This window comes from Anolis sagrei, chromosome 4 (assembly GCF_037176765.1).
Source record: "Anolis sagrei isolate rAnoSag1 chromosome 4, rAnoSag1.mat, whole genome shotgun sequence".
Classification (NCBI taxonomy): Eukaryota; Metazoa; Chordata; class Lepidosauria; order Squamata; family Dactyloidae; genus Anolis; species Anolis sagrei.
In genome coordinates, this window is record NC_090024.1 from 163,276,166 (window position 1) to 163,300,910 (window position 24,745).

General features: G+C 38.8%; 1 protein-coding gene across 2 annotated transcripts in view; it reads left to right on the top strand.

The window, feature by feature from the left end:
• The window catches only part of NEGR1 (neuronal growth regulator 1), a 624,711-nt gene that overhangs the window by 471,973 nt on the left and 127,993 nt on the right, over window positions 1-24,745 (top strand). For both annotated transcript variants that reach the window (XM_060773729.2, XM_060773730.2), the window contains exon 5: window positions 23,614-23,734. In XM_060773729.2, coding sequence (XP_060629712.2) covers window positions 23,614-23,734 — 121 coding nt within the window. The remainder of the gene's footprint in view (window positions 1-23,613; window positions 23,735-24,745) is intronic.

A 24,745-nucleotide genomic window follows, 5' to 3' on the forward strand; every position in this document is an offset into this window, starting at 1 on the left:
AAGACCATATCTTTCTATACAGTCAGGTGAAGGCTTTCTGGCAATCTCTCTGCTGTCACAGGGCTGCTTGAGGGGGGACACAGGAGGCCATTCGCTGTGGCAAACCCAACCCAGTGGTTAGAATCCCACCTCCACCTGGCTCAGCAATCATTGACAGCTAAATACTTTTTAATTTAAACCGATGTTTGGGAATTCAGTGTTTGTGCAGAAAGGGTTTTTTTTTCTAAGCAAGTGATGATGCTTCAAATCCAGGGAGCTGGGTGAGCTCCCGCTATTACCCCCAGTTTCCGCCAACTTACTGTAGGAGACCCCCTGCTTTGGGGTCCTTGCTGAGTCCGTCACAGAGGGCAGCAAAATGAAGAGAGTCTAGTCTCCAGAGGTAAAGCAGAAATCTCTTTATTTCAAGTGTGGCCACACAGGGAGAAACAACCAAGACAAACCAGTGTCTTCAAAAAAGGCTGTCTCTCCTATTTGGATATTTCAGTCACCTTATATACATGTCTTTTCGCTGTGTCATGGGCACACACCTCTCTTATCGGATCATCCATTCAAAAACATGTTTTTCTCATATTTTGGTACTTCAGTGTCTCTAACTGCTAACCTTCTACAAACTACGTAAACACACACATTATTGTTACAGATAAGCATTTTGGGTGTTAACCCACCCTGAGTACTCCCTAGGCGAACTTGACAATACAGTATCTTGTGTCTTCCAGATTCATTATCTCCTCTTAGCTTTTGGTCTTCTGCAGGCCAGAGGAGAGGGACAAGCCTCTCTTTAGGTTTTCATTTCAGCACTTAAACATTTCTAAGTTCTGTTAACCCTTTCACTCCTCCCTTTTCTTTTTGCGAAAGCTGATCATACAGAAGCTGAAGCAAGATCAATATCTAGTTATAGCATTTTTACGATACCCTGGCATTTGGGAACCGCACTTGTGGTGAACTTATAACACATCTTCATGATGATGGGAAAACACATCACAATTATAAAAAATACAATAATCAACAGGACAATACCCAGGAACAATCCCTTTAGCCATCCGAAATCTGGTAACCCTGAGGTTAGCCAATTCCACCAACTTTCACCTGTTGGGGAGTAGATAGATTATACCATAGCAACAATCTTCTCACAGGTGGGGTAATGTCCTAAATGTGTACTAATGGCAACTGTAGTATTTAGAGTCACACAAGTTTCTTCTTGGCACAGGTATGGCATCAGGATGCTACAGCCCAAGTCATAGAATCATATCAGAATCACATCAAAGAGAGCTCTCGTGCACACACACATTCATTCATACTCATGCACACACAGGCCTCCTCCAGCTAAGATGATCATTCTTTTCTGAGGAAGCGTGGACGCTCCATTGCTGCAGTTCAGGAAGCATGGAGATTGTCATGGGTCCCCTGCATTTATAAGCCAAAATCCATTTTTCTTCATTTCAATAGTCAGGTTGCTCTGTCCTCTTACTAAAGGACAATATGTCTTTGTTCTCTCCAAAGTTCAAGACATTCACATTCCAGGCCTCATGACTTATGGGGTACCTCCTGCACTCCTTACATGCTCGGCCGCACACCTCATTGTCCATTGTTGTTCAGTTATGCCTTACTGCCTCCTCGCTTCGACTGCCAAGTTCGTCCCATGTCATGCCTTGCGAGAACTCCACGTTGGTTTTTCTTCAGGCCTGCTTCTTCTCTTTTCCATGCATTCAAACATTCATTCCTCACATATTCCTCCCCTTGATACATAAATGCTAATTTATCGTATCACATACATGATCCATACATGATAAGCAATTCAGTGTTGGTTATACTTATAATCAAACTTGATTAAGTGTAGAGTATATATGTTTAGGTTAATATTGAACTTGTATGATTAATCAAACATCATAGTTCATAATTGTGTTTCTAAACACGTTAACTTGTTTTCAAATATAGATAATCGATTTGTCAATCCTGTCATTCGTCTAAGAGGCCATAAGATCCAAATGATTAGCAGCAATATAAGTATCCCTATACATACTATTGGATGTATCCTGTGAAGATATCATACCAGTGGTGTTCTGTTTGTGTTTCCCCATCAGACCAATATAAATCATTAGGCGATATAGCACATAGGCATTACATTCCATTGTCATATACCATGGTTTTGGGCTTTAGCTTTTGTAACCTGCAGATTGCACCTGCCATTTCCAATGCACATGGTTCAACTTGTTTTACTGTTAAAGGACATACATATCCCATTTATTGCATCTATCAATATCAATTATTTCATTCAAATTTGTATATTTGGACCTTGTGCATATGGTTTTCTTGGATAACAAATATGGAACCCAGAACCATTTTCCCACATGCATAGGCATAGGAACTATATCACAAACCAATTTTTTTTCAATATTGACCATTTTTCCCAAGGTTTCCAGTTTCAATCTTAGTATATCATCTTCCCAAGAATATTTGACAAGCTTACTCCATCCTTTATAATCTGTTCTTAACCAATAATGTAATTTTGTTAATTCTAGGAAGGCTTCTGAGTGTCCTCCCATTATTAACATCAACATTTTTCTCTCCAATCTCTCAAATTTATTTCCATAGTCAAACAACTCATAGACTTACTTATTTGTTGTAAGGTTTCATTTTTAGCTTTCATTAAAGCAACCAAGGATGATTCAGCTGGTCAAATATACTTAATTGCAATCCGGCAGTAATCCCATGAGTCCTGAATGTTCCCACAAACATTTTCCCTGTCAGTTGTAACCTTCCCATTTATGAAATCAAAGTCCTGTTACTATTGGTTTGGCTTCTTACCATGATCTTACCAAAGAAGGTGCATGTTTCTTTATCGAACCCTTATTGTATCACATTTGCTATTTGCACTCCTTAAAAACAATAAAACACAAACAATACATATATTTACTGTTCCAATTAATAGTCCAATTGCAATTTTTTTCATAAGTTTGCATCCTTTTAATTGGTGGCCAGTTGCATTCCTGTTTAGAAACCAAATAAAACTGTTAATTAACTTGCACAGCTTTCCAAGTTTTTCCTGGTTCGGATGAACCCACTTCTGTTTGTCATTAGCCTGTAATCAATAAGGATGAGGGTCTTCTGCTCAAAACTGCAAACACTTTATGAAAACTATCATCAATAAGAGTGAGACTAAATAAAATCTAAAATTACATATGTCATGAATGACTTTTCAATGATTTTAAAGCATAGGTTCTTTTTATTGCAATTTCCAGTGTGAGAAGGTATATAAGATTACAGAAAACATTTAGACAAAGAATGACATTGGACATACAGACATACAGATTCTATGCAACTACATTGGATTTACAATTACATTGGTTAACAAACAAACATAGGGGAATTACATTTTCACTCAACATTCACACACATGTACACGCATTCATCCACATGCATCCAAATATTACCATATCCTTTTCTCCCTCCTTGGAGAAGCACCTGTTAGGCCAGACCCTGCTTTCCTGCAGCCTGCCAATGCACAGTTCCATAATGCCATAACTTCAGAACACTGAAATGCCAAAACTTCTTTCCCTAAGCACAATGCCAAGGACCAGATCTCTGTTTTCCATACAGCAGAACCTGACTCCCTGCACAAAATCCAAGACTCCAAAAGCGCACTTCTTCCTCTTCCCTTGAGAAAGAAGCCACAAAGTGTCCAGAATCATGCTTTCCCATAGCATATCTGACACTCTCTGAATACACCACCTCTGTCCTTTCCATGGAACAGGGCATGGCGGGTGGAAGTACTGGAGTCTGTGTCTATTTTTTCTCTGAAAGTGCCTAATGCAACCTGTCTCACTAAAAGCAGAACCTATTTAATGTTTTTAAAAGTACTTATGACACATATGGTCCCTTTCTGTATCCAATTCATCCTGCCTTTCCTTCGGTTAAAACCTTACATACATTCTCGCTGCCATGATAAAACTTTCTTCTTCTGCTTCTTTTCATCTTTTCTCTCTTCTTGCTCTTCTCTATTCACATAGGCCTGGGTGGCTATCTCCATTTAGCCTATTCAGGGATAATTCAGCAAAACCAGGGGACCTCCGAATTTTCCTATGAATATCAGGTGCTACTTGTGCAATAAAAGACTGTTTGAGAGCTAAGTTTCCTTGACTCTTTTCATTCTCCTCTTCCATATCATAGGGACTCCATTTACGGTAGGCTTCAATCAGTCTTTCAAGAAAGGCACCTGGGGCTTTCTCACTATATGGTCCCACATGCTGCTTCCAGTTTAAAAGATCAGAGCTAGTAAAAGGGACATGCTGATATGCTGTACGAGTAACAATCTCATCTGCATCTAGGTTGTTTCGATTAGGTCTCCTAGGAGCATACTGTATTGTTTGCCTGAGTGGACACAGGTGGGCAGTAGCAGCTTGTGCACGGGTGGTTACTGGGGTAGAATCATCTGGGAGTCTAGGATTCCTTCTTTCCTCCCTTTGCTCATCTCTCTGGGTTAAATCCAGTCCTGATTCTTCTTGAGTGACATCTATCATAGTATTTTGTAGAAATGAGCTTCCACTATCTGAGGATCTTCCTGAAGTGGAAGACGCTCCTGAAGTAGGTGACCCAGAGGCAGGTGAAGCCTTGGTGGGTGGTCTCCTCTTGATCTTGAGTATAAAGGTACATATGGTGGGGGCTGGGATTCCAGCTCTAATTGTCCTTCTGCAGAATCAAGGTATATGACCTTCTTACTTTCACCATTAAATGGTGCTGTTGGATTGGCAAGTAAGGGCATGCAAGAGGGAGTTTCTTTGCAACATTTTAAAAGCCAAGGAGGTCGGGTTTGCAACACAACACTCCATGCATTTATATAGCAAAGCTAATCTAGATGGTTGGCAGCTATGTAACGAAGGCATTGCCTTACTATTTTCAAATCATAAGTTCCGGTTTCTGGCCATCTGGGATTTAAATTAAATTTCAGCCATTCCCCTGACACAGAAATTGCAATTTCTGGGCATTGTTACATCCTGGCATCTGTTGCCTAAACTTAGAGAAATTCTTAACCATACATTCCAATGGGCTTGAGCATTTCTTACTCCCTTTTTGCCCCATTTTCCTAAGGGTGGTGCCTATTCAGTTGTATCACACTCCCAAACAGACAATACTTTCCAACCTTCCACCCTTCTGGCGCCTGTTTACTAGTCTAGACTTTTCCTTTCCCCAAGAAAAACTCTACTCGCCTGGTCACGATGACTTGCGTTCCCTGACGTTCCTGGGGACGAGATTTCCAACTTTCCTCTCAAGTGGAGCGTTCCTGCTGACAAGGGCACCCAACAAAGATGAACAAAAGGATCGGTCTGTTGTTTTGGGATCCCTTCTCGACCTCTGTTGATACATCCCAATTGGGCAGCCTTCGCCTTCAGGAATGGGTTGCCAACAACCTCTAGAATCTCATCAAACCAGCACCTCTGCTATATCTCGGTGGAACCTCCAGAAATGTAGGGGACCCCCTGCTTTGGGGTCCTTTCTGAGTCCGTCACAGAGGGCAGCAAAATGAAGACAGTCTAGTCTCCAGAGGTAAAGCAGAAATCTCTTTATTTCAAGTGTGGCCACACAGGGAGAAACAACCAAGACAAACCAGTGTCTTCAAAAAAGGCTGTCTCTCCTATTTGGATATTTCAGTCACCTTATATACATGTCTTTTCGCTGTGTCATGGGCACACACCTCTCTTATCGGATCATCCATTCAAAAACATGTTTTTCTCATATTTTGGTACTTCAGTGACTCTAACTGCTAACCTTCTACAAACTACGTAAACACACACATTATTGTTACAGATAAGCATTTTGGGTGTTAACCCACCCTGAGTACTCCCTAGGCGAACTTGACAATACAGTATCTTGTGTCTTCCAGATTCATTATCTCCTCTTAGCTTTTGGTCTTCTGCAGGCCAGAGGAGAGGGACAAGCCTCTCTTTAGGTTTGCATTTCAGCACTTAAACATTTCTAAGTTCTGTTAACCCTTTCATTACCAGTTTGAAAACCTGCAAATGTTAGTAGATCAATAGGTGGGAAGATAATAGCACTCCAAGCAGTCATGCTGGCCACATGACCTTGGAGGCTTCTATGGACAACACTGGCTCTTCGGCTTAAAAATGGAAATTAGTGCCAATCCCCAGAGTCGAACACTACTAGACTTAATGTCAGGGGAAACCTTTACCTACACACACACACATACCTATAGCTGATATTCCTGAAGATTACCCCCAAAAGTGGGACAATGTTATAGGTTCCTTTGAGGTACTGGTACAAATTTCTAAGGTAAAGGGGCTCATGAGAGGAGGTTTCAGAAAAGGAGGATCCCCATTGGGGTATCGAGTATAAACCCACAATGCATCAGGTAATTTTCAGCCTAACTCAACCAAGATGTACATGGAAGTCTGCATTTTGACCATGTAACTTTATCTCATAGAATCATAACCTTAATTCTTCATAGTAAAAATAAAATCACAATTATGGCCCTTCTAAAATGAAGCATTTCTATATAACTCTACTATTCAGTTTATTGATTTAAATGTGTTGTAAATTGCAATCTTCCTTTGCAGATTTAAACAATCCTTTTTTCTGCCAATGGATTTTATTTTATAACACTTCTTTATTTTCTAGTTAGATAAATAACTTCACCTGTTGACTGCTCAATTTGTCATTTTCTCTGGTTCTTATTTATTTATTTATTTGTTATTTACAGTTTTTATATTCCGCCCTTCTCACCCCGCAGGGGACTCAGGGCGGATTACAGTATACACATATATGGCAAACATTCAATGCCAGTTTGACAGACAACGAATACAGACAATACACAGAGGCTATTTAACTTTTTTTTTCTGGCCGCCAGGGGAGTTGCTGCTTTCATCGTCCATCAGCGACACCGATGAAGTTCTTCCGCATTCCACATCCCGGAGTTTTCTTTATGGCCTCATAAATTAATTTAGCCTCCCACACAAGGTGGTGCCTTATTTTCCTACTTGACAGATGCAACTGTCTTTCGGGTTGCAAAGGTCGACAACAAGCTACACAATGGCTGGACACCCACTCCAGCCCGGGCTGGCTTCGAACTCATGACCTTTTGGTCAGAGTGATCTTAATGCAGCTGACACTCAGCCAGCTGCGCCACAATCCCGGTGCATTGGTTCTGAACATTCCAGTGTTGTTTTTTTTCCTTCATGGGTGTCTCAAGAATGAAAGAAATTTTGAATAAAGATCCTTCTAGAGAACCATCAATGATGAGTGACAATATTATATCCTTCTCTGCTTAAGGCACTATGTATTTTCCCCCACTCGTCTCAGCTTTTGCAGTGTGTCTCCCATTTGCACTGATTTTTACCAACGGTATGGGCTGTTTGGCTAAATGAATTCTTGGAAACTTAAGAGCAACATCTGAGAGCCTGGCAAAGGTGACAAGCTGACATCTATTCTCACATTGGTGTGGAGAGACATTCCCTTTGTAGCCTTCATAATTCCCTAAACTTTCTCTACTACTTTTGAAATACATTTGAAAAGTGGTCATTGAGTACCACCTTTCTTGTCTTTTTTAATCATTCCAGTGTTAACACAGTTGAAGTAAGTTAGGGATGTGAAGGTTTCTCATTCTTGATCGTATTGATTCTCTCAGGGTCCCACTTCTTTGTTTTGGATTAAGTTACTTGGGGTAAAGTGTTTCTATTCACAAACATGTGCATCTTAATATTTCCCCCTAATGTCCACATTCATTTTACTTAATGTATACATTTCCCTCCATTGATTATGGTGTGTTTATGCATATATTTTTTAATTGAACACATTTTAGCATCTCCACTGAACCAAATTGTCAGTGTAGATGTTCCTGTATAAGCTGGGGAAATACACAGGGAAAAGCCTCATTCTCAAGGCAGCATTCTCATGAAAAAATCATATCTATTGAAATGTCAGTCTTTCGGTATCTCTGAGTTCTCATGTCTTTTGGATTTAATTTGTGGAAGTCAATAGCAGGTTAGTGGCCAAAGTACAATGGAGAAGAAACCATCACAGGTAATCCTTTGTCCTTTGGATTTGCCAGATTCCATCTCCATGATTCCCAAATAGTATCTGCAAAGATTGATTTTTGAGGAACATGGAAACTTCAATGGTCTAAATTTTCCTAGTACAAGTTAGATCATCCTAACAGGGACATTGAGGGTTTCATGCTACTACATTAAGGGAGATGAATGCCATCTTCTCTTACTTCCACTGTCTTTCCTTGGAAGGGCTAGGACCAGAACTACTTGTAATTCTGTGATCCTGTATGAATTCATTTAACCCACTTGCCATGGCAGCCTCTTGATAAGCTCCATTTCTTCCATTTAAATAGCATCATGAAGTCCTTCCAAATATAATTAAACTTTCTATTTCTGTTGCATATGGTGCTTGGGTTCTTTAATTAAGTGCAGTATGTTTCTCTTGGCAGATCTCATTCACATATTTCAGACCCAAAACTGAAATAATCATGTTTGGCAATGTTGTACATTTTCCAAGATCGTTTCAATATTTCATGTCATGTGTTAATACAGTTCGTGATTATTAAGATCTGCAGCCTTTCAAGAGAATATTCCACTTCATTGTAGTCCAAATAAGCAAATCACTGCTATTCAGTCATGGTTTAGATAGGGGTAAGCAAAGTGTGGCCCTGAGACCTCACGTAGTCCCTCTGCAATTGACTTCAGTGTCCTAAAAGTGCAGCAATTTACGTTAAACAAGCCACAGGGCACCCCCTCCTCTATAAAGCATTAAGAAAACATACTAGCTTTTCAGTAATAGAATTCTGATATTTGTTGGGGGGACAGCAGTCTATGTATAGCCCGCACAGTCCTTACTGCAGGAATCAGGCCTTCAGAATCATGACCATTGCCCACATTAGGTTTTGAGAGGCCATTGAAAAGAAGAAACATGATGCTTCTTTGTGATAAACGTTTCTCTCCTTGCTTTGATCTTGTCTCTGAGACATAATGAAAAAGCCTCTGACAACATCTTAACGTTTTCCAACATCTCATGCATGTGCTTTGGCAGCATGGCAGCCTGAGCAGTTTCACAAGATGGAAAAAAAACAGTGTGAGTTTGTGGAGAACACATGTCTCAGACTCATGAACTGTGGAATTGAGATTTCATGTCAGGCCTACATGAGACTTAGCCTCATTTGTATGAGGCAGGTAATTTTAACAGGATAGCAAAGATGGACTTCAGTGTTGACTTTTTTCCTCATGAGACTGAGTGTGACTACAAAGACAGTGGGGGTCAAGGGAGCAAAATCAGGTGTTGTTCACATGGCACATTTATATGGTATTGGCACTTTTGTATCTAATTATGCCTGATTTGGAATTTGGCCATTTTAAAATAAGAATCTTACATCTTCATAAACATATCAGCCATGGCCCCAGATCCCTTGCTCAACTCACATTCCATTGTTTTGTATTTGTGAAGTTGTGGGAAATTATACCGAGATCATCACTTTGGCAATTTGTGGTGGGGACAGCTCCAGACAGGCTGCATGCCACTGGAAAACTCTGGGGGCCATGATAGGAAGCCACAGGCAATGAGAGTTCAAACTACATTTTAAGAACATTTTTGAACATCAAAGCGACCTTCATCCACTAACTCCACAATCTAAATTTTGGCAAGACTTCGGCTTTGGTGGCAGAAGCTACAATCTCACTGTGTGTAGAATATTTTACAATAAATAAGCAGCATTAAAATAAAGAATAATTACAAGAAAATAAATCTAATGAAAACTGGATAATATACACTCTGTGTTGAAACAACAAATGCAATTTTCCAGTGCAACTCATTTCTCTGTGGGTTTTTTTTACTGTAATTATAATGCAAATGTAATTATCACTTTGTTCTCCCATTTTTTTTCCAAAAAACTTTGAATGTTCAATCCCTAGATGAAATGGGTCCAGAACAAAGTAATTGGCCCTTTATTCTATCAGTTTAGAAAGAAGATATAATGATTCTTCAAAGCGTGTTACAACATGTCACAGTATTGCTCATCCTGCAGCCTCTCTATGAAATATTACAATATTAATTTTATTTACTAAAATATTTTAATTTGCAAACACAATGCAACATAATTAGTTGGATCAGATTGTCTTGAACAAACTAGTGTGATGTATCAGTTTTTGCATTGAATTATGCCTTGAAAGATCCAATCCCAATTGTTTTCTACACCAAGTCATGACAATTTTCCCATCTGAACTAGTTTACAGTATTGTCATGTATTGTCCCTCGGCCTGTTGGGGTGGGGGTTGTTGGCAGACTATAGTTTGAAAAAACATGAACTCATTTCTAAGCACACTGCATGTATCATATTTGGAGTGCTAAAAACTCCATGAAAGAACAATACAATATATAAAATGAAGAACACTTTTAACCAATGTAAATGTATCAGTCTTTTGATGGGAAGTTTGGGCCTGCTTTTGGCTGATGAGAGAATTAATTAGGATTGTTGTTGTGGGCCTTCAAATCATTTCAGACAGTGGCATGTGCTGGCTCAGAGTGCGGTGAAGTCTCCTTCTCTTTAGACTTTTCAGCAGAAGTGGCATGGCCATCTGTCGGGAGGGCTTTGATTGTCACCTGGCTCTCCCCTTTTCTTCTCAAGGGAGAAGCCTCAGCAAAAGGCAGCCTTTTGGAAAACATGGGGAGGCGAGGCAGGATGAAGGTAGGGTGGAGAAGAAAGGGAGGGAAGCCAGGTAGGCACTCAGCATCCAGGGCAAGCAGGGCAATTGAGGACCCTTCCTTTGCGAAAGAAAGAAAGAAAGAAAGAAAGAAAGAAAGAAAGAAAAAGAAAAGAAAAGGTTGCAGGGAAGAGAGAGATAAGAGGCCACTGGGATGGGATGTCTGAGACCGGAGCCACTCAAGGAGAAGGCAATGCTTAATTGGGGTGAAGGGATGCAAAAGGCCACCATCTCTCGCTGTCTCCTCGCAAGGAGCCCATCTTTTCTGGGGTCCTGATACCCAAGAAGGAATTAATAAACCAACAAAGAGAGTAAGGAAGTCAAGGAAGAGTGGAAGGAAAGAAGCAAGAGAAGGAAGCCTGGAGAGAGAGTGAGAGTGGAAATTTGAATTGGGCATTTTGGACATCCCTGTCCTATGGTCTTCATAGATCATTTAAAAAAAATAATCCTTATCAACTACTGGCATACTTTGGACATGGAAACAACTCAATGTGTATATATAAGCCCTTCTTAAAATGAGTTATAATAATGCATTGGGTATACCTATGATAAATTTGTTTTTCATAAGAATCAAATCTTATCAAAATTACATATAATTAAAATTGATAATATGAAAGAATAATTGTACCTCTGTTTCATCATAGTATAGGGGCTAATTGCAAATTGGGGAAATATGTGTGAACAGCTGTATGTCCCCAGATTCTGTTGATATCTATAGGTTTTCTTTATCTCTGTTCCTGTAGTTGTGAATAATTAAAGGTGGGGGGGGGGGGGGGAGAGTAAGATAGATGCCAGTCAAGGGCATACCAAGCATAGATTGGTGAGTGCAGTCTACTCCAGGTAAAGCAATACAGAGATGGATTAGGTGGATTAGGTGCACCGCTGTCCAAATGGTCTGTCTTCTCACCATCGGACAGTGTGCACTCTTCTCTAGACAATAAGGGCATAACAAACAGAATATACTGCCAGACTGCCACTGCACTGTCCACATGATTTTTATTTGTTTATAATCCTTTTGTCGGGAGGCGGAATAAATTTTAAATTGCAGATAGTTGTCTGGAAAATAAACATGATTTTCAAATACTTTCTTGCAGTGGAAAGAAAATTAATCAATTATTTTATTTCCTGCTACAATGAAATTAATGAAAATATGCATGCCTATAACTGAGTGGGTTTCAGCCACACAACTGATATGTGCCACACCACACAAGAAATCCATGTGTAGATGCCCCCCTATGGTTATTAACTCTAAGAAAACAATGGCCTAGCTAGAAGTGAGTGAAGAGACCACAATAACCAACTATAACAGTGGTTCTTAACCTGTGGACCACGGACCACCAGTGGGCTGTAGGGACAAAAATCTGGTCTGTGAGCCTCCTTCCTCTTTATTTTATTTTATTTTATTTATTTCTGTTCCTTTTGTGCCACCAGCCACTTCTTCCATGTCTCTATCATATGTTCTCTATCATATGTTCATAGCATATGTTCTCTATCAGAAAGTAGAGTTGGTATGGTCTATCCAGTGCAATTTTCTGAATCAGTACCCCAAACTAAATCTAAAGTTGACCAAAATTTATTCATAACCCCTTTGGTGCTATTGTTGGAAAGTGGTTTCTGGTCAAAGTGGTCCCTGGTCAAAAAAAGGTTGGGAACCACTGAAATGTAACATGCAATATTGCTGTTCCTGATAGAAGCAATTACTAGAGTCTGTCACAAGAAGCCACAAGGTATCATCCTAAGCCATATCATCTGTGCCATTAAGAACTATCAGAAATATGGAGTAATAGCATAATTGCTGGTTGTTGAACATCTGGGTTGAGCAGATGTTGCTCCACTCTCTCCAACAGTAGGAAAATAGAATCAAAACATCCAAGCTTTTTTGAAACAGTAGCCAAAGTTTCATTGGTTCTGTAACAGTACCAAATGTAGACAGTAGGGCTGGGTAACCACGGAAAAATTTGTTTCTAAACTCAATTTGTTTTTAGGGGGGTTTTGCGTTTCGTTTTTTAAAAGAATTCCAAAATTTTTCTTTAAAAAAGTTCGAAATATACAAAATTTCGTAAATTACAAAACAATTACAAAACAATTACGAATCGATTCGTTAATGGCGGACGCGATTGCGCAATATGCAAAAAAAAAACCTCCAAATGGGATAGGGGGAACTTCTGAAGCTTCCCTCTCCCTCTGTTGTTGACTGTTGGCGTGATAATTTATTTTTTATCACTGATAAAACAAACAACAACCCTAAAACTTGCACCAGACATATGGAAATAATAACGAAACGATTTCAAAACGATTTCGAAACGATTTCGAACCAATTACGAAACAATTACGAAATAAATTGAAAAATTCGTTTTGATTTTTAGTTGCTCCTGCATGGCTCAATATCGGATCGTAAGCTAATTTAAATACGAATAAATAACGAATTACGAAATTAACGAACGAAACCGCCCAGCCCTAGTAGACAGCCATTAAGGATTACCATTTAAGAACACAATTTACAGGTATTTTACCTGGGCACTGCTTGAAAGAATGGTAGCTGCACACAAATTCAATGCCTTCATGGGATTTAAAAAAGAAATTGCTGGTGATTTTTGTCCAAAATGAAAACAATTCAGAAAGTGCATCTAATCACAAAGATGGTCTTTAAGTCTATTTATTTTTCCTGCTTTTAGACAAATCATATTTGTAATGACATCACATCTGTTTAGAAAACCAAAATCAGTTCTGGAAAATCTGACACTGGTGTTCAGAAAAAAAATGATGCATCAAAATAAATGATAGAATACATAGACTACCCTCCCCCTCAAATGTACAGCTTTTCACTTTTATTTTTTGTAGCTCCAGAAAGATTAAAAGTCAAAGATGGAGAAAGAAAGATGGGTAACTCTGCTGAACTGCCTTCCATTGATCAAAAAGGGATTTTTTAAAAAGCAACATTGATTTAATTCTTGAGATGTTATGGAATGTTTATGAACATGACCTCCACACAGAAGATGAAAACATGTTAATGTGCAAAGCCTAAGAACATGTATGTGGAAAGGTAAATATTTGAGAAGGAGATGAAGAGATGTGGAAGTCTAAATACACATGAATTCATTATAAATAATTTCTAACCAAAACAACCAGTAGGTATTCCAGTTTTACTTTTTCCATGTGCCAGAAACCCATCGTTCTCATAAGGGATTTATTTCTAAACATTAACAATTTGCTAAATAACACCCATGACAAAAATAAAACACAATCCAATAAAAATGTGTTAAAAACTTCACAAAACCCATCGAGTAAAAGAGAAATTTCTTTATGACTTAACAATTAATACCACAAAATGTTTGTTTAATCAAACAATGTGCTAAAACACAAAGGTGAAATTGAAAGTTAGCACTGTTGAATGCTAGCATAAAAGTTAATAAATTCAGCTCATAATCATTATGCACATGCTAGCTATAATAATTTACTGTCCATATCAAATCTTTATAAGCATTGTAATTAAATATAAAAATGCACATTAGAATTATAATGAGTAATTAGGGCAACATAACTAATATGCATAAAAGTCCCAAAGCTCATTAAAATGTTAAAAGATGAAACCTGGTGTAGAGGCAGGTTTCTTTGCATATTTCTTGGATCCATCTCAATGCCAATATATTCCGCATTCCTTTATTTGTGCTTTCATTGCCTGCATATTTTTTACAAACTAAAACATTTGGCAAGTGAGCAAGGTTTATCCCCTGCTTTATCCTATTTTCATTTGGAATAAGAGAAGCAGAGGTTCTTTCTCCCTTTGTAAAACTTTCTTTTGTATGTGTTTTTAAATCTCTGTCAATAACCTTTATTAGGTTATAGAGAAGACCATACATTGTCCAAACAGATTCTTGAGCAAGAAAGTGACATATATATGATGTCTCCTGGTGAGTTTCTTGTCATAGTGGCAGATGAACCTGTCGAAGCCCTGGTCGATCTCTGGAATAGAGAGGTGGCCAGGGCGGTGAACACGATCGCCCCTGAACATCTCCTCTCACACAGCAGAGCCAATTTGTTCATCAAGGAGCTGGCAGTGATGAAGCAAGGGAGACGGAGACTAGACTGCCTCTGGCAAAAGACTCGGGAGACTTAGGACCTACTCCTTGGCAATAAAGGCAGCCAAAAAGGTTTCCTCGACTGCCCACATTGTGTTTGCAACAAATAGATCAGTGCAGTTGTTCCAAGTGGTAAGGGGACTCCTCCATCCTGGTTCCCAGGGGGAGACTCCTGACAATTTGGTGACTCAATGTGGCAAGTTTGCTCATCACTTTGCTGACAGTTATTTGGATATGATCCAACCTGGACGCCAGCCTGATGGTAGTGCCAATAAATATACCTGAAGCATCTGTCTGTCCTATTTTGTTGAATTCGTTTTACCACATTCGGCCTGATGACATGGACAAGATTCTAGGAGCTGTGAGAGTGACCACATGTGCTCTAGGCCCTTGCCCTTCCTGTCTTATAAAACTTGCCAGTGGGGGATTGGCTGAGTGGTTTACGAGGATCATCAATGTCACGTTGAAGCAGGAACAATTACCATCCCAGTTTTAAAAAGCAATTCTAAGACCAATTCTAAAGAAGTCATAATCCCTGGACTCCTCTATATTAAACAACTACTGGTACATTTAATATCTCCCTTTTTTGGTCAAGGTTATGGAGTGAGTGGTGGCTTCTCAGCTCCAAGGATTCTTGGATGAAACTGATTATCTTCATCCCTCGTAGTCTGGTTTTAGACCTGATCATGGATTGGAGACAGGTTTGGTCACCTTGGTGGATGACTTCCATAGAGAACTAGACGGGGGGAGTGTATCCCTGCTGGTCCTCTTGGATATCTCAGTGGCTTTCGATACCATCAACCATGGTATCTTTCTGGATCAGCTCTCCAGAATGGGTCTTGGGGGCACTGTTCTGCAGTGGCTCCATTCCTTCCTGGAGGATTGTACCCAGATGGTGATGCTGGGGGACACCTGCTCACACCACTGACCACTGACCTGTGGGGTCCCGCAAGGTTCTATTCTTACCCCGATGCTTTTCAGCATCTACATGAAACCGCTGGATGAGGTCATCCAGAGTTTTGGAGTTGGGTGTCATCTCTACACAGATGACACACAATTCTCAAAACATTCACTTTTAAAATTATGTATTCGCTTAATATCAAAATCTCTGTAATGTTAGGAAATGGATTGTGGTACTGTAGTATGGCTTTCTGATGCTAACCTAAATAAAAATACTTCATTTCACATCAGATGAGTGTTGCTGTACTTTTGATAATTAGCAATAGTAAAAAAGCCAGCTTGAAAGAAGTCTGATTATATGGTTAAAAATAAAATGTTTGAAACCGTATAGTATTACTTACTTTATTTGTTTCCAGAGAAGAATATTAATATCAATTAGAACACTTCTAATGGCCTCACAGGAAATTTGCCAAGAGCATTAGAAGGATTATAATTGCTACTTGGATTTAGTAGAATTTAAATCATCTTTTGCTAACATATTTAAAGGTCTGATTCCTCCTGGCTCAGTGGAGATATATTTTAACAATAATAGTATAATGGTCTTGCTCTAGGAGTGGATCCAAATAGTTTTTACAGCTTTTCTAGGTGTGCTGTCAATGCATCTGAATCCTAAGCTATACATAGCATACAAATGCATATAATAGTACTCCCATACCCTATTTAATATAGGAAAATTCAATTTGGAAAAGGGAGTCAGAAGCACAGGGGGGAAAAAAAATAATCTATTTTCATTTCAGATCAAACCACTGCTTCAGAGTTTATGAAAGCACCAAGAATCCTGTAGCCAATATTGCTAGAGCTGGGTTACTACATTTTTGGATTTTGTGGGTAGGGAGAATCATTTATTCTTGCAGCCCAGGTGAGAAATGGGTTGGTTCAATGTGCCTTTGGGGAATATATAGGGCTGCCAAACAAATCTTCAAATATTATTAAAAACAATATAAGATGTTTTGACTCTGCCCAACATGTGGGTAAAAGACAGCTATATCTGATTTGTTTTCATTTTGATTTTTTTACAGTTTCATTAATCTTCTTTAACAGTTAACTGACATGCATTTTCTGTACTTATGTCACACACCCTAAACAACAGAGTTGGGACTGCTTTTAGACAGGCTGTGATTGCTACCTGTAGATCTTTGGGGCAGATCTACACTGACGAATACTCTGGAGCCGGTCCAGCATGTTGTACACCAGATTGTCCCTAGATATTGGCCACACAGGGAGTACCCCAGCTGCTGCAGAAGTGGGAAAGAATCCCTACTACTGTGTGGCACTGAATGTATTTTAACACTAGTGGCTTTCCTGCCACTCTCCATGTCAAGGTGGTGGTTCACAGTGACACAAGACCTACCAGTCGACAATCACCTACAGTGTTGGTCACTGGGGTGATGGGGGAGACCAAGAGAAGGGGGAGAGGAGAAGCCCCCTCCTCTCCTGTTTTACTTTCTAGAACTCCCCATCACCCCATCAGACATCACTGCGGGCAACAGCTGATAGGGAGGACCCATGTTGCAGATGGAGATTGCCACCACACTGAGGGTGGTGAGAAGGTGACTGCCATCCCATGTTCCAAGGCAGTAGGGACAACTGTCCCACAGGCCCAAAGTCAGGGCACAGACTGAATTAATTTAGGTCTTTCAAAGCAAGCCATTAAAGTGACCTTGCCCCACCAGAATCAGTACTGTGAGGGATTTGACCTCTAAGGAGCTGATTCAGTCTACACCAACCAAAGTGGTAAGTCTAGATGAGGTCCTCGGGCATTACTGAAAGACAGCAAACAGTTGTTAAACTAGTGGCTTTTTAATTTTTTGCTGCTAGGCGTGGGCCAAAGTGCTCTTGGGATTTTTTTTCTTCCTCATGCATGAAAATTACCTTTCTGGATTCAACTTTGATGTCAGCCAGTAGTGGGCACCATTTATCGTTCTTTCAGCGCTGTTTTTAAAATTTCAGAATGACTTTAACGGTTTTGTTCCACTATATCTGGTGAAGGGAAACTCCAAAAACCTTATTTTTTCAGTTTTATTCATCATTTTTATTCCTAGAAACAGATTACCGATGTGAGAGGCAGTTAATAATGGATTGAATAGGGATTGTTTATTTTATTTATTTATCGTGTCAGAAGCGAATTGAGGGTACAGTTTTAAGGTATTTAAAAAGACACAAAGTTCAAAACTTAGCATTATACTAGATTTCCTTTGAGAAGAAGTGTCGCCACAAGAAGGTCCTTCATTCTGCATGTGGCAGAGCTCAGGCCATATTGTAGTAGGTGGCCTGTGGTTTGCTCTTCTCCACACTCACATGTCATGAACTCCACTTTGTGGCCCTCGTTTCTTAAGGTTGGCTCTGCATCTTGTGGTGCCAGAGCACAGTCTCTTCAGCACCTTCCAAGTCACCCAATCTTCTGTATGCCCAGGAGGAAGTTTCTCATCCGGTATCAGCCATGGATTGAGTTTCTGGGCTTTAGTCTGCCACTTTTGGACTCTCGCTTACTGAAGCAGTCTTGTGAGTGTCTCTGTGGATCTTAGGAAGCTATTTCTTGATTCAAGGCATTGGCTTGCTGGCTGATATCTGAACAGAAGATGGGCTGGAGATGTCAATGCCTGTTGCACTCCAGAACAGAAATTATACCCTCTGACCTTAAAGCACACCACATGTTCAGTGAAAAACCAATCCTTTTTATTGAAGCTGAGTAAAATAGCCAGTAAAAAGAAAGGCTTGTAAAAATAGGAAAATTTCAAAATGTAAAAGATCAGTAAAATGCAGCAATTCAAAGCAATGTCCACAAAATATATATAAACAATCCAAAGCAGTATTTATCCAGATAGGAATCAACAGGTTGCAAAGATAATCCAGAAGGTGCTAGACCACAGCAAAATGCTAAAAATCTCTATAAGAACAAGACCCCTTGAACAGCATTTCCAAGGCACATGAACATGATTTCCAAATTATGCCTGATCTAACAGGTCTTCCCTTGAAGCAAACCTTATATCCCAAAGCCCAAAAATTGGTTTTGTTTTCCTCCACTCTTGCCTCTTATCCGACAAAGCCTTTTGGAGCGATGTAAACATTGAGTTTGTTGTGGATACTGGCTGAACTCTAGCCGCCTATTTTTCAACTCCCTTTCTGGCTGCTCATTAAAATTTCCAGGTGTCAGATTGTTTTTCAAACTCAAATCTTGAGAGCTCACAGAAAGAGGGAGTAAATCATCATCTTTAGGCCCAGCAGAAATATTTTCATGAGAAACTGCCCTTTGCATTGGGGCCTCTCTGTCATTGTCTGCATGAAAATCATTTACCAAACCATCTCCATCTTGCACCTCAGCCTCAGCACCATCATTTCCCTCATCATGTCCCACATCAAGAGCATCATGATCCTGAGCATTATGAAACACAAACACAGGCTGATTCCCAACAATGCCTTGGTTCTTTCATTGCTACTTCCTGATGGACATCAGGTGGTGCAGTACTGGCGAAACAGCAAAGTTTAGGATTTATGTATGTGTAAAATAGAGAATTATATATGTGTAAAAATTATCATTACAGTGCTTCTCAGGAAATCCTATCCTCTCTAGTTCCAACTTATCAGGAATCCACTGGTCCAATTGATAGGAATCTGTTACTTTGTCAATTAGGAAGCAGCTGACTAAAAGTCCTACCTGCTTCATCATAGCAGCTATTTCTCATAAAGTGGAAAATTAGTGGGGAGGAGATTTCACTGTCTCTGCACATCCTCTGAATTAATGACCATATAGGGACTGCAAACATTAAATAGTCATGAATGTTCAACTTTAGGTTATTTGAAACTGCCCAACAGGATTCCAGCCAGTGCTTTAAATTGGGGAGTAATGAAAAAAGTGGAATGGGTTCAAGAAAAATGTTTTTATCAGTCTTAAATCTTGATCCTAACTAATCAAAAACAACAGGGAACCCCTTTTCAAGATAACATTAAGAGATTGCATCCAAAATGCCAAGGCTATAATTTTTTGGGGGGGAGGGGGGTCCCTACTCCAGTATGAAACTTCAAGGCAAACACATTTCAAAAGAAGTTTAACTCTTCAATTCTACTTCAACCTCACCAGAAAGGAATTTTTGAAAGATGTCTGAGGATCACCCACTGTCCAGTCGATCTAATATACTGCTACTTTATTTCAGAATGTTTCTTTCCTGCAGAGAGTGTTGTCCTCAAGTTTGTAGTATGGCTCTTGTTTGTAGTATTATTGCATGATGACCATAAATTCAGCATGTGAAGTAGTGAGGAAAACACCACCTGCTGTTTTCCTGCTTCTCACAGATGTTTAATTTATTTGTTTATTTAGAAGGGACAGGAGTCCTGCTGCCATAAAGAAGTTGGAAATCTTAACTTTAGAAGTAGTGCAGCTTCATATTATCTACAAAACAACTATTCCTTGAAACTAAGAGAAAAGTGTGTCATAACTCAGCTAGTATATTTTCCTTGTTTCTCTTTTCAATAAACAAGCAAAAATAATCATAAACTAGTAGATATTTTCAGGTGTAATTTCATCCAGAATTATTCCATGTCTCCAATAGCTGAGGAAGCAGCAGGGATCCCAAATTGCTAGCCTGGTACATTACCAATAATCTACTCAGAAATTTTGCTGTACTCCTAAAGTCATTTAGCATGTGAGTGTTTGATGACTTGCTATTAAAGTAAATAGTTAATATTAGCTCTTCTCAGCCTTCAAACAGTTCTGAATCATAAAATCCAAGGATTTTCTACCACATTTTCTAAACAGATTTGCTATTTATGGTGTACCGTGTAATTCTCAGAATGCTACTGAAATCCAGTGTACACCCTGGATTCAGATTTATCACACCAGATACTATATCATTTAAAAAGATATGGAATAATCTAAAATGTGCATGTATATTGGTCAAGATAGAAAAAGATATAGTCTAGTCTGTAGCCTTCACTATTAGCACCAAATGAAAACAATGGTACAGAAAGTTTTACAGAATCAGAGCATGCTTGTAAATAGGAATTTAAACTTCATGCTCTGCCTTTTTTTTCTTTCTCCTTATCTCAGATGTTTTTTTGTTTTGTTTTTTGCATTTTTGAGTACAATATTAAGCTGTGGGAAAATAGGCACTGTTTTCTTGTAACTATAGTACAGTACAGTGTTAGGGTTTCCATTTAAATTGTGAGAAGGTATGAACAATTCAAATGGGGAAATGTTCAAATTATGTGTTTTTGTACTTATTTTAAATCAATAGTGCTCCTATCCCATGGAATGAAAAATTAAGGCATCTTGTTTTCTCAAGGAAATATGTGGTTAAATACTTGAGAATAAAACCTGCGGTGACCTTCTAATTCCTGTGAGATTTCAGAACAAATATAAGTCACTCTTTATTGAATAAAAACTACTGCATTTACTTGGTTCTAATGCTCACCTTTTAAAACTAAATTATCTTCCCAAAATTAGGGTGTGTGTATGTAAAAAAAGGTTAAATCTTGTCTTTGGGACCAAGCATTCAGGCAGCTGACCAAGCAGCAGCTGTAATGACTTACAAGAACTGTCAATGAATAGACCTTGGACTGGAACTCTAGATTCACGTAATATGGTAAATTTTCTTTTTTCTTTTTTAGTTTCAGGGTTTTGAAAATTGAGGTGTGCATTAGATTTGATGGCACATTAGACTTGAGCAAATACGGTATTTTGAGTGTTATAATTCTCTGAAAGTGCACAAAATGATGGTCTGCATAGACATACACACACAAAATGCTAGTGGCATGCAAGTTTACACTTTTCAATTTTATTTTAACTATTTATTTAAAATGTATTGCATTTAAATCTTGCTTTTTTCCTATGAGTCCCTTCAATGTCAGTCTCCCCCATTTCATGTTCACAATAATCATGCGATTACGAGGGCCCAAGACAGAATGTCTGGCCTAAGGTCACCAAGCCAATTTCATGGGCCCCTGGAGACTAGAACTTTGCTGCCCCAAGTCTCACCCCAATATTGTTCTTTTTTATCCTCAGCACAGAGTTTTAACCATCCTTTTTAACAAACCTATGGGAAAAAATGAATTTAGAGATGATGACTAGGATACTTTCATGGATAAATGAGACTGCCTTAGTTTGACGTTCTCTCTAATAGATGACACTGACCCTTTATGCCACTTCATATGACTAAATACCTGAACTGTGAATAAGGCATTTAGTTTTTCCAGTATCTGTATCAAAATGTCATTTGATCATCTCAACTATTCTTTTGAACAAAGTGTTTCAAAGCACCCAATCAATTGGCAATGTCCACATAGTGCTATGTTATATGTTAAGTTATGTATCTTCAAGTCACTTCCAAACTTTATTGTTGTATGCCTTCAAGTCATTTCCCATTTACAGCAAAATTCATGTGAACCAATCGTAGGATTTTGGGGAATGAGTGCATGTGACAGACCCAAGTGGGTTTTCATGGCTGTGTAGGGAATTGAACCCTGGTCTCCAGGGTTGTAGACTCATGTAGACCCCCCTGCTGCATCAACTCCACTGGCTGCTGGTCCATTTCCAAGCAAAATTAAAAGTTCTGGTCTTAACCTATAAAGTCCTATATGGTTCCGGCCTAGCTTACTTGTCCAAACTTACCTCCTTCTATGATCCATCTTGGAGTTTACGATTGTCAGGGGAAGCCCTGCTCTTGATCCCACCACCCTCTCAAGCACGGTTGGTGGGAACAAGAGACAGGGCCTTCTCGGTGGTGGATCCCTGTCTATGGAATGCCCTCCCCAGTGAAATCAGGGCAACCTCCTCTCTCCTCTCCTTTAGAAAAAAAGGTTAAATCTTGTCTTTGGGACCAAGCATTCAGGCAGCTGACCAAGCAGCAGCTGTAATGACTTACAAGAACTGTCAATGAATAGACCTTGGACTGGAACTCTAGATTATGATTTGGATTTGGGGACTTAGACTTGGTTGTATTTAATTTTAATGGTCAATATTTTAATGTATTTTATAAACGTTGTTTTATTTGATGCCAAACTGTCTGTATTGTGATTGTTTGTTTGTTGGCATCTAATGGTTGCCAGTTGTAAGCCACCCTGAGTCCCCCCCTCCCTTGGGGGTTGAGAAGGACAGGATACAACCATTCAAAATAAATAAATAAATGCACTACATCAGATTGGTTGATTCACTATCCCCAGTTTACAGAGATCTTATTATAGTGCACAGTTTTTAATGCAAGATTTATTCCAAAATGGTTTGTCATTTGACTCTGATTCCTAGTTCAGCACTGAAATCATTGATCCACACTGACTCTGTACTTGGCTTCACTTGGTTATACTCTGCCTGTATCTGCTCACGAGTAATCACTGAAAATGAATTTTATTTTTAGGTTTGTGTTCCTATATGTGTTTTAGGTATGTGTTCCTATATGTTTTGCAATGCACATAAATTACATTTCACAATTAATTTAGCATATATATATATATATATATATATATCCCCACACACACACACACAATGTCATTTGATGCCCCCTGATACTTTGGGTAGGTACAAGATCCACTGAGCCATCCACATGTTGTTAAACCACATCATCGTCATTCTTTACCTTTGGTTGTGCTGTCTATGGCTGTCCAACAAATTTGGATGACTGCATAGTCAAGTTTCTCACTCATTATGAAAGTGAGTCACAAGATAATGTATACAAAATGGGATACAAAGATGCATGAAAGAACAGAAAAATGAGATTATTCCTGCTTTTACTTCAATATTTTGAATAATACTGTATATTTAAACAAATACATAACAATATACAGTATTATTTAAAAACATAAATCAGAACAACCTGTTTTACCTGACTTTATAATGCATTACACTTTCAGTAACAAATGTTTTTGTTTCCTTACAGTTTCGCCAACAATTCAGGAAATAAAATCCAGTGGAGTGACGCTTGGAGGGCCTGGATTCATACGATGTGAAAGTGCAGGTGTTCCATCCCCAGCTTTTGAATGGTACAAAGGAGAAAGAAGGTGAGTTTGTAGAGAAAATCTGTTTTCATTCTTTCTATGACTATATTGCTCTGCGGTCTCCATATTACTGGAACAATATGAATGTAACAAGTTCAATTCAATAAACCTATTAAATAGGTTTATAAGAATTTTGTTTGTTGTCGTTTTGTTTGTCTTGTCATGAGAAGATGGAGTCAGTCATGTGCTGTGGTGTTGTTATCCCGTTGTGTGTGTGTGTGCTTTCAAGTTGACTGTTGACTAATGACAACTGCATGAATTCCATAGGGTTTTTTAAGGCAAGGAATACTCAGAGTGGTTTTGTCATATCCAGTTTTACTACATCAAATGTCATTTATTGATGTCTGGAAAGTTTCCCAAACTCAATTCTTTATTCCACTATAGTACCAAATGCTGTAATGGAAAACTGATTATTTTAAATGTTGAGATTAACCAAACTAAAGCAGCATCTTGCATCTTAAATATTTAACATAAACTTAGCATGGCAGTTATAATTTGCACAGCACTGTATTTAATAGAAGCCCAATATGTTCTTCTTGCACATTAGGCTTAATGAGGGAGTCAGCCAAAAAGTTTGGCACTAAAATGTCATTTCTGTCAAAACCTGTGAAACAAAAAGAATGTACATTTCAAATAGCATAACAGAGACTAACATTCTTATAATGACCTAATATATTATAATATTATTAATATATTCAAATATTAGCCTAAAGATAGATATTCCTTGGGGCTGGAAGCTGATGCATACTGTCCTCCAGCTAGGTCTTATCTCTAGAGTGAGATATATGTGGCCACTGCAGCACTTCAGTGCGAATAAGAAATTTCTCCTGAAACAGCATAAGAGTTACATATTTTCCACTACGATTTTGTGTCCTTAAAAATAATGTGTGGAGAAGGGAAGAAAACAATCTATAATTCTAAAAATAAGGAACTAACTGAGGGGGAAGATGCATTCTACCCATGCTATTTTTTATACCTTGATTTTAATAGTAGTAATGTTTCACAGATGGTCTC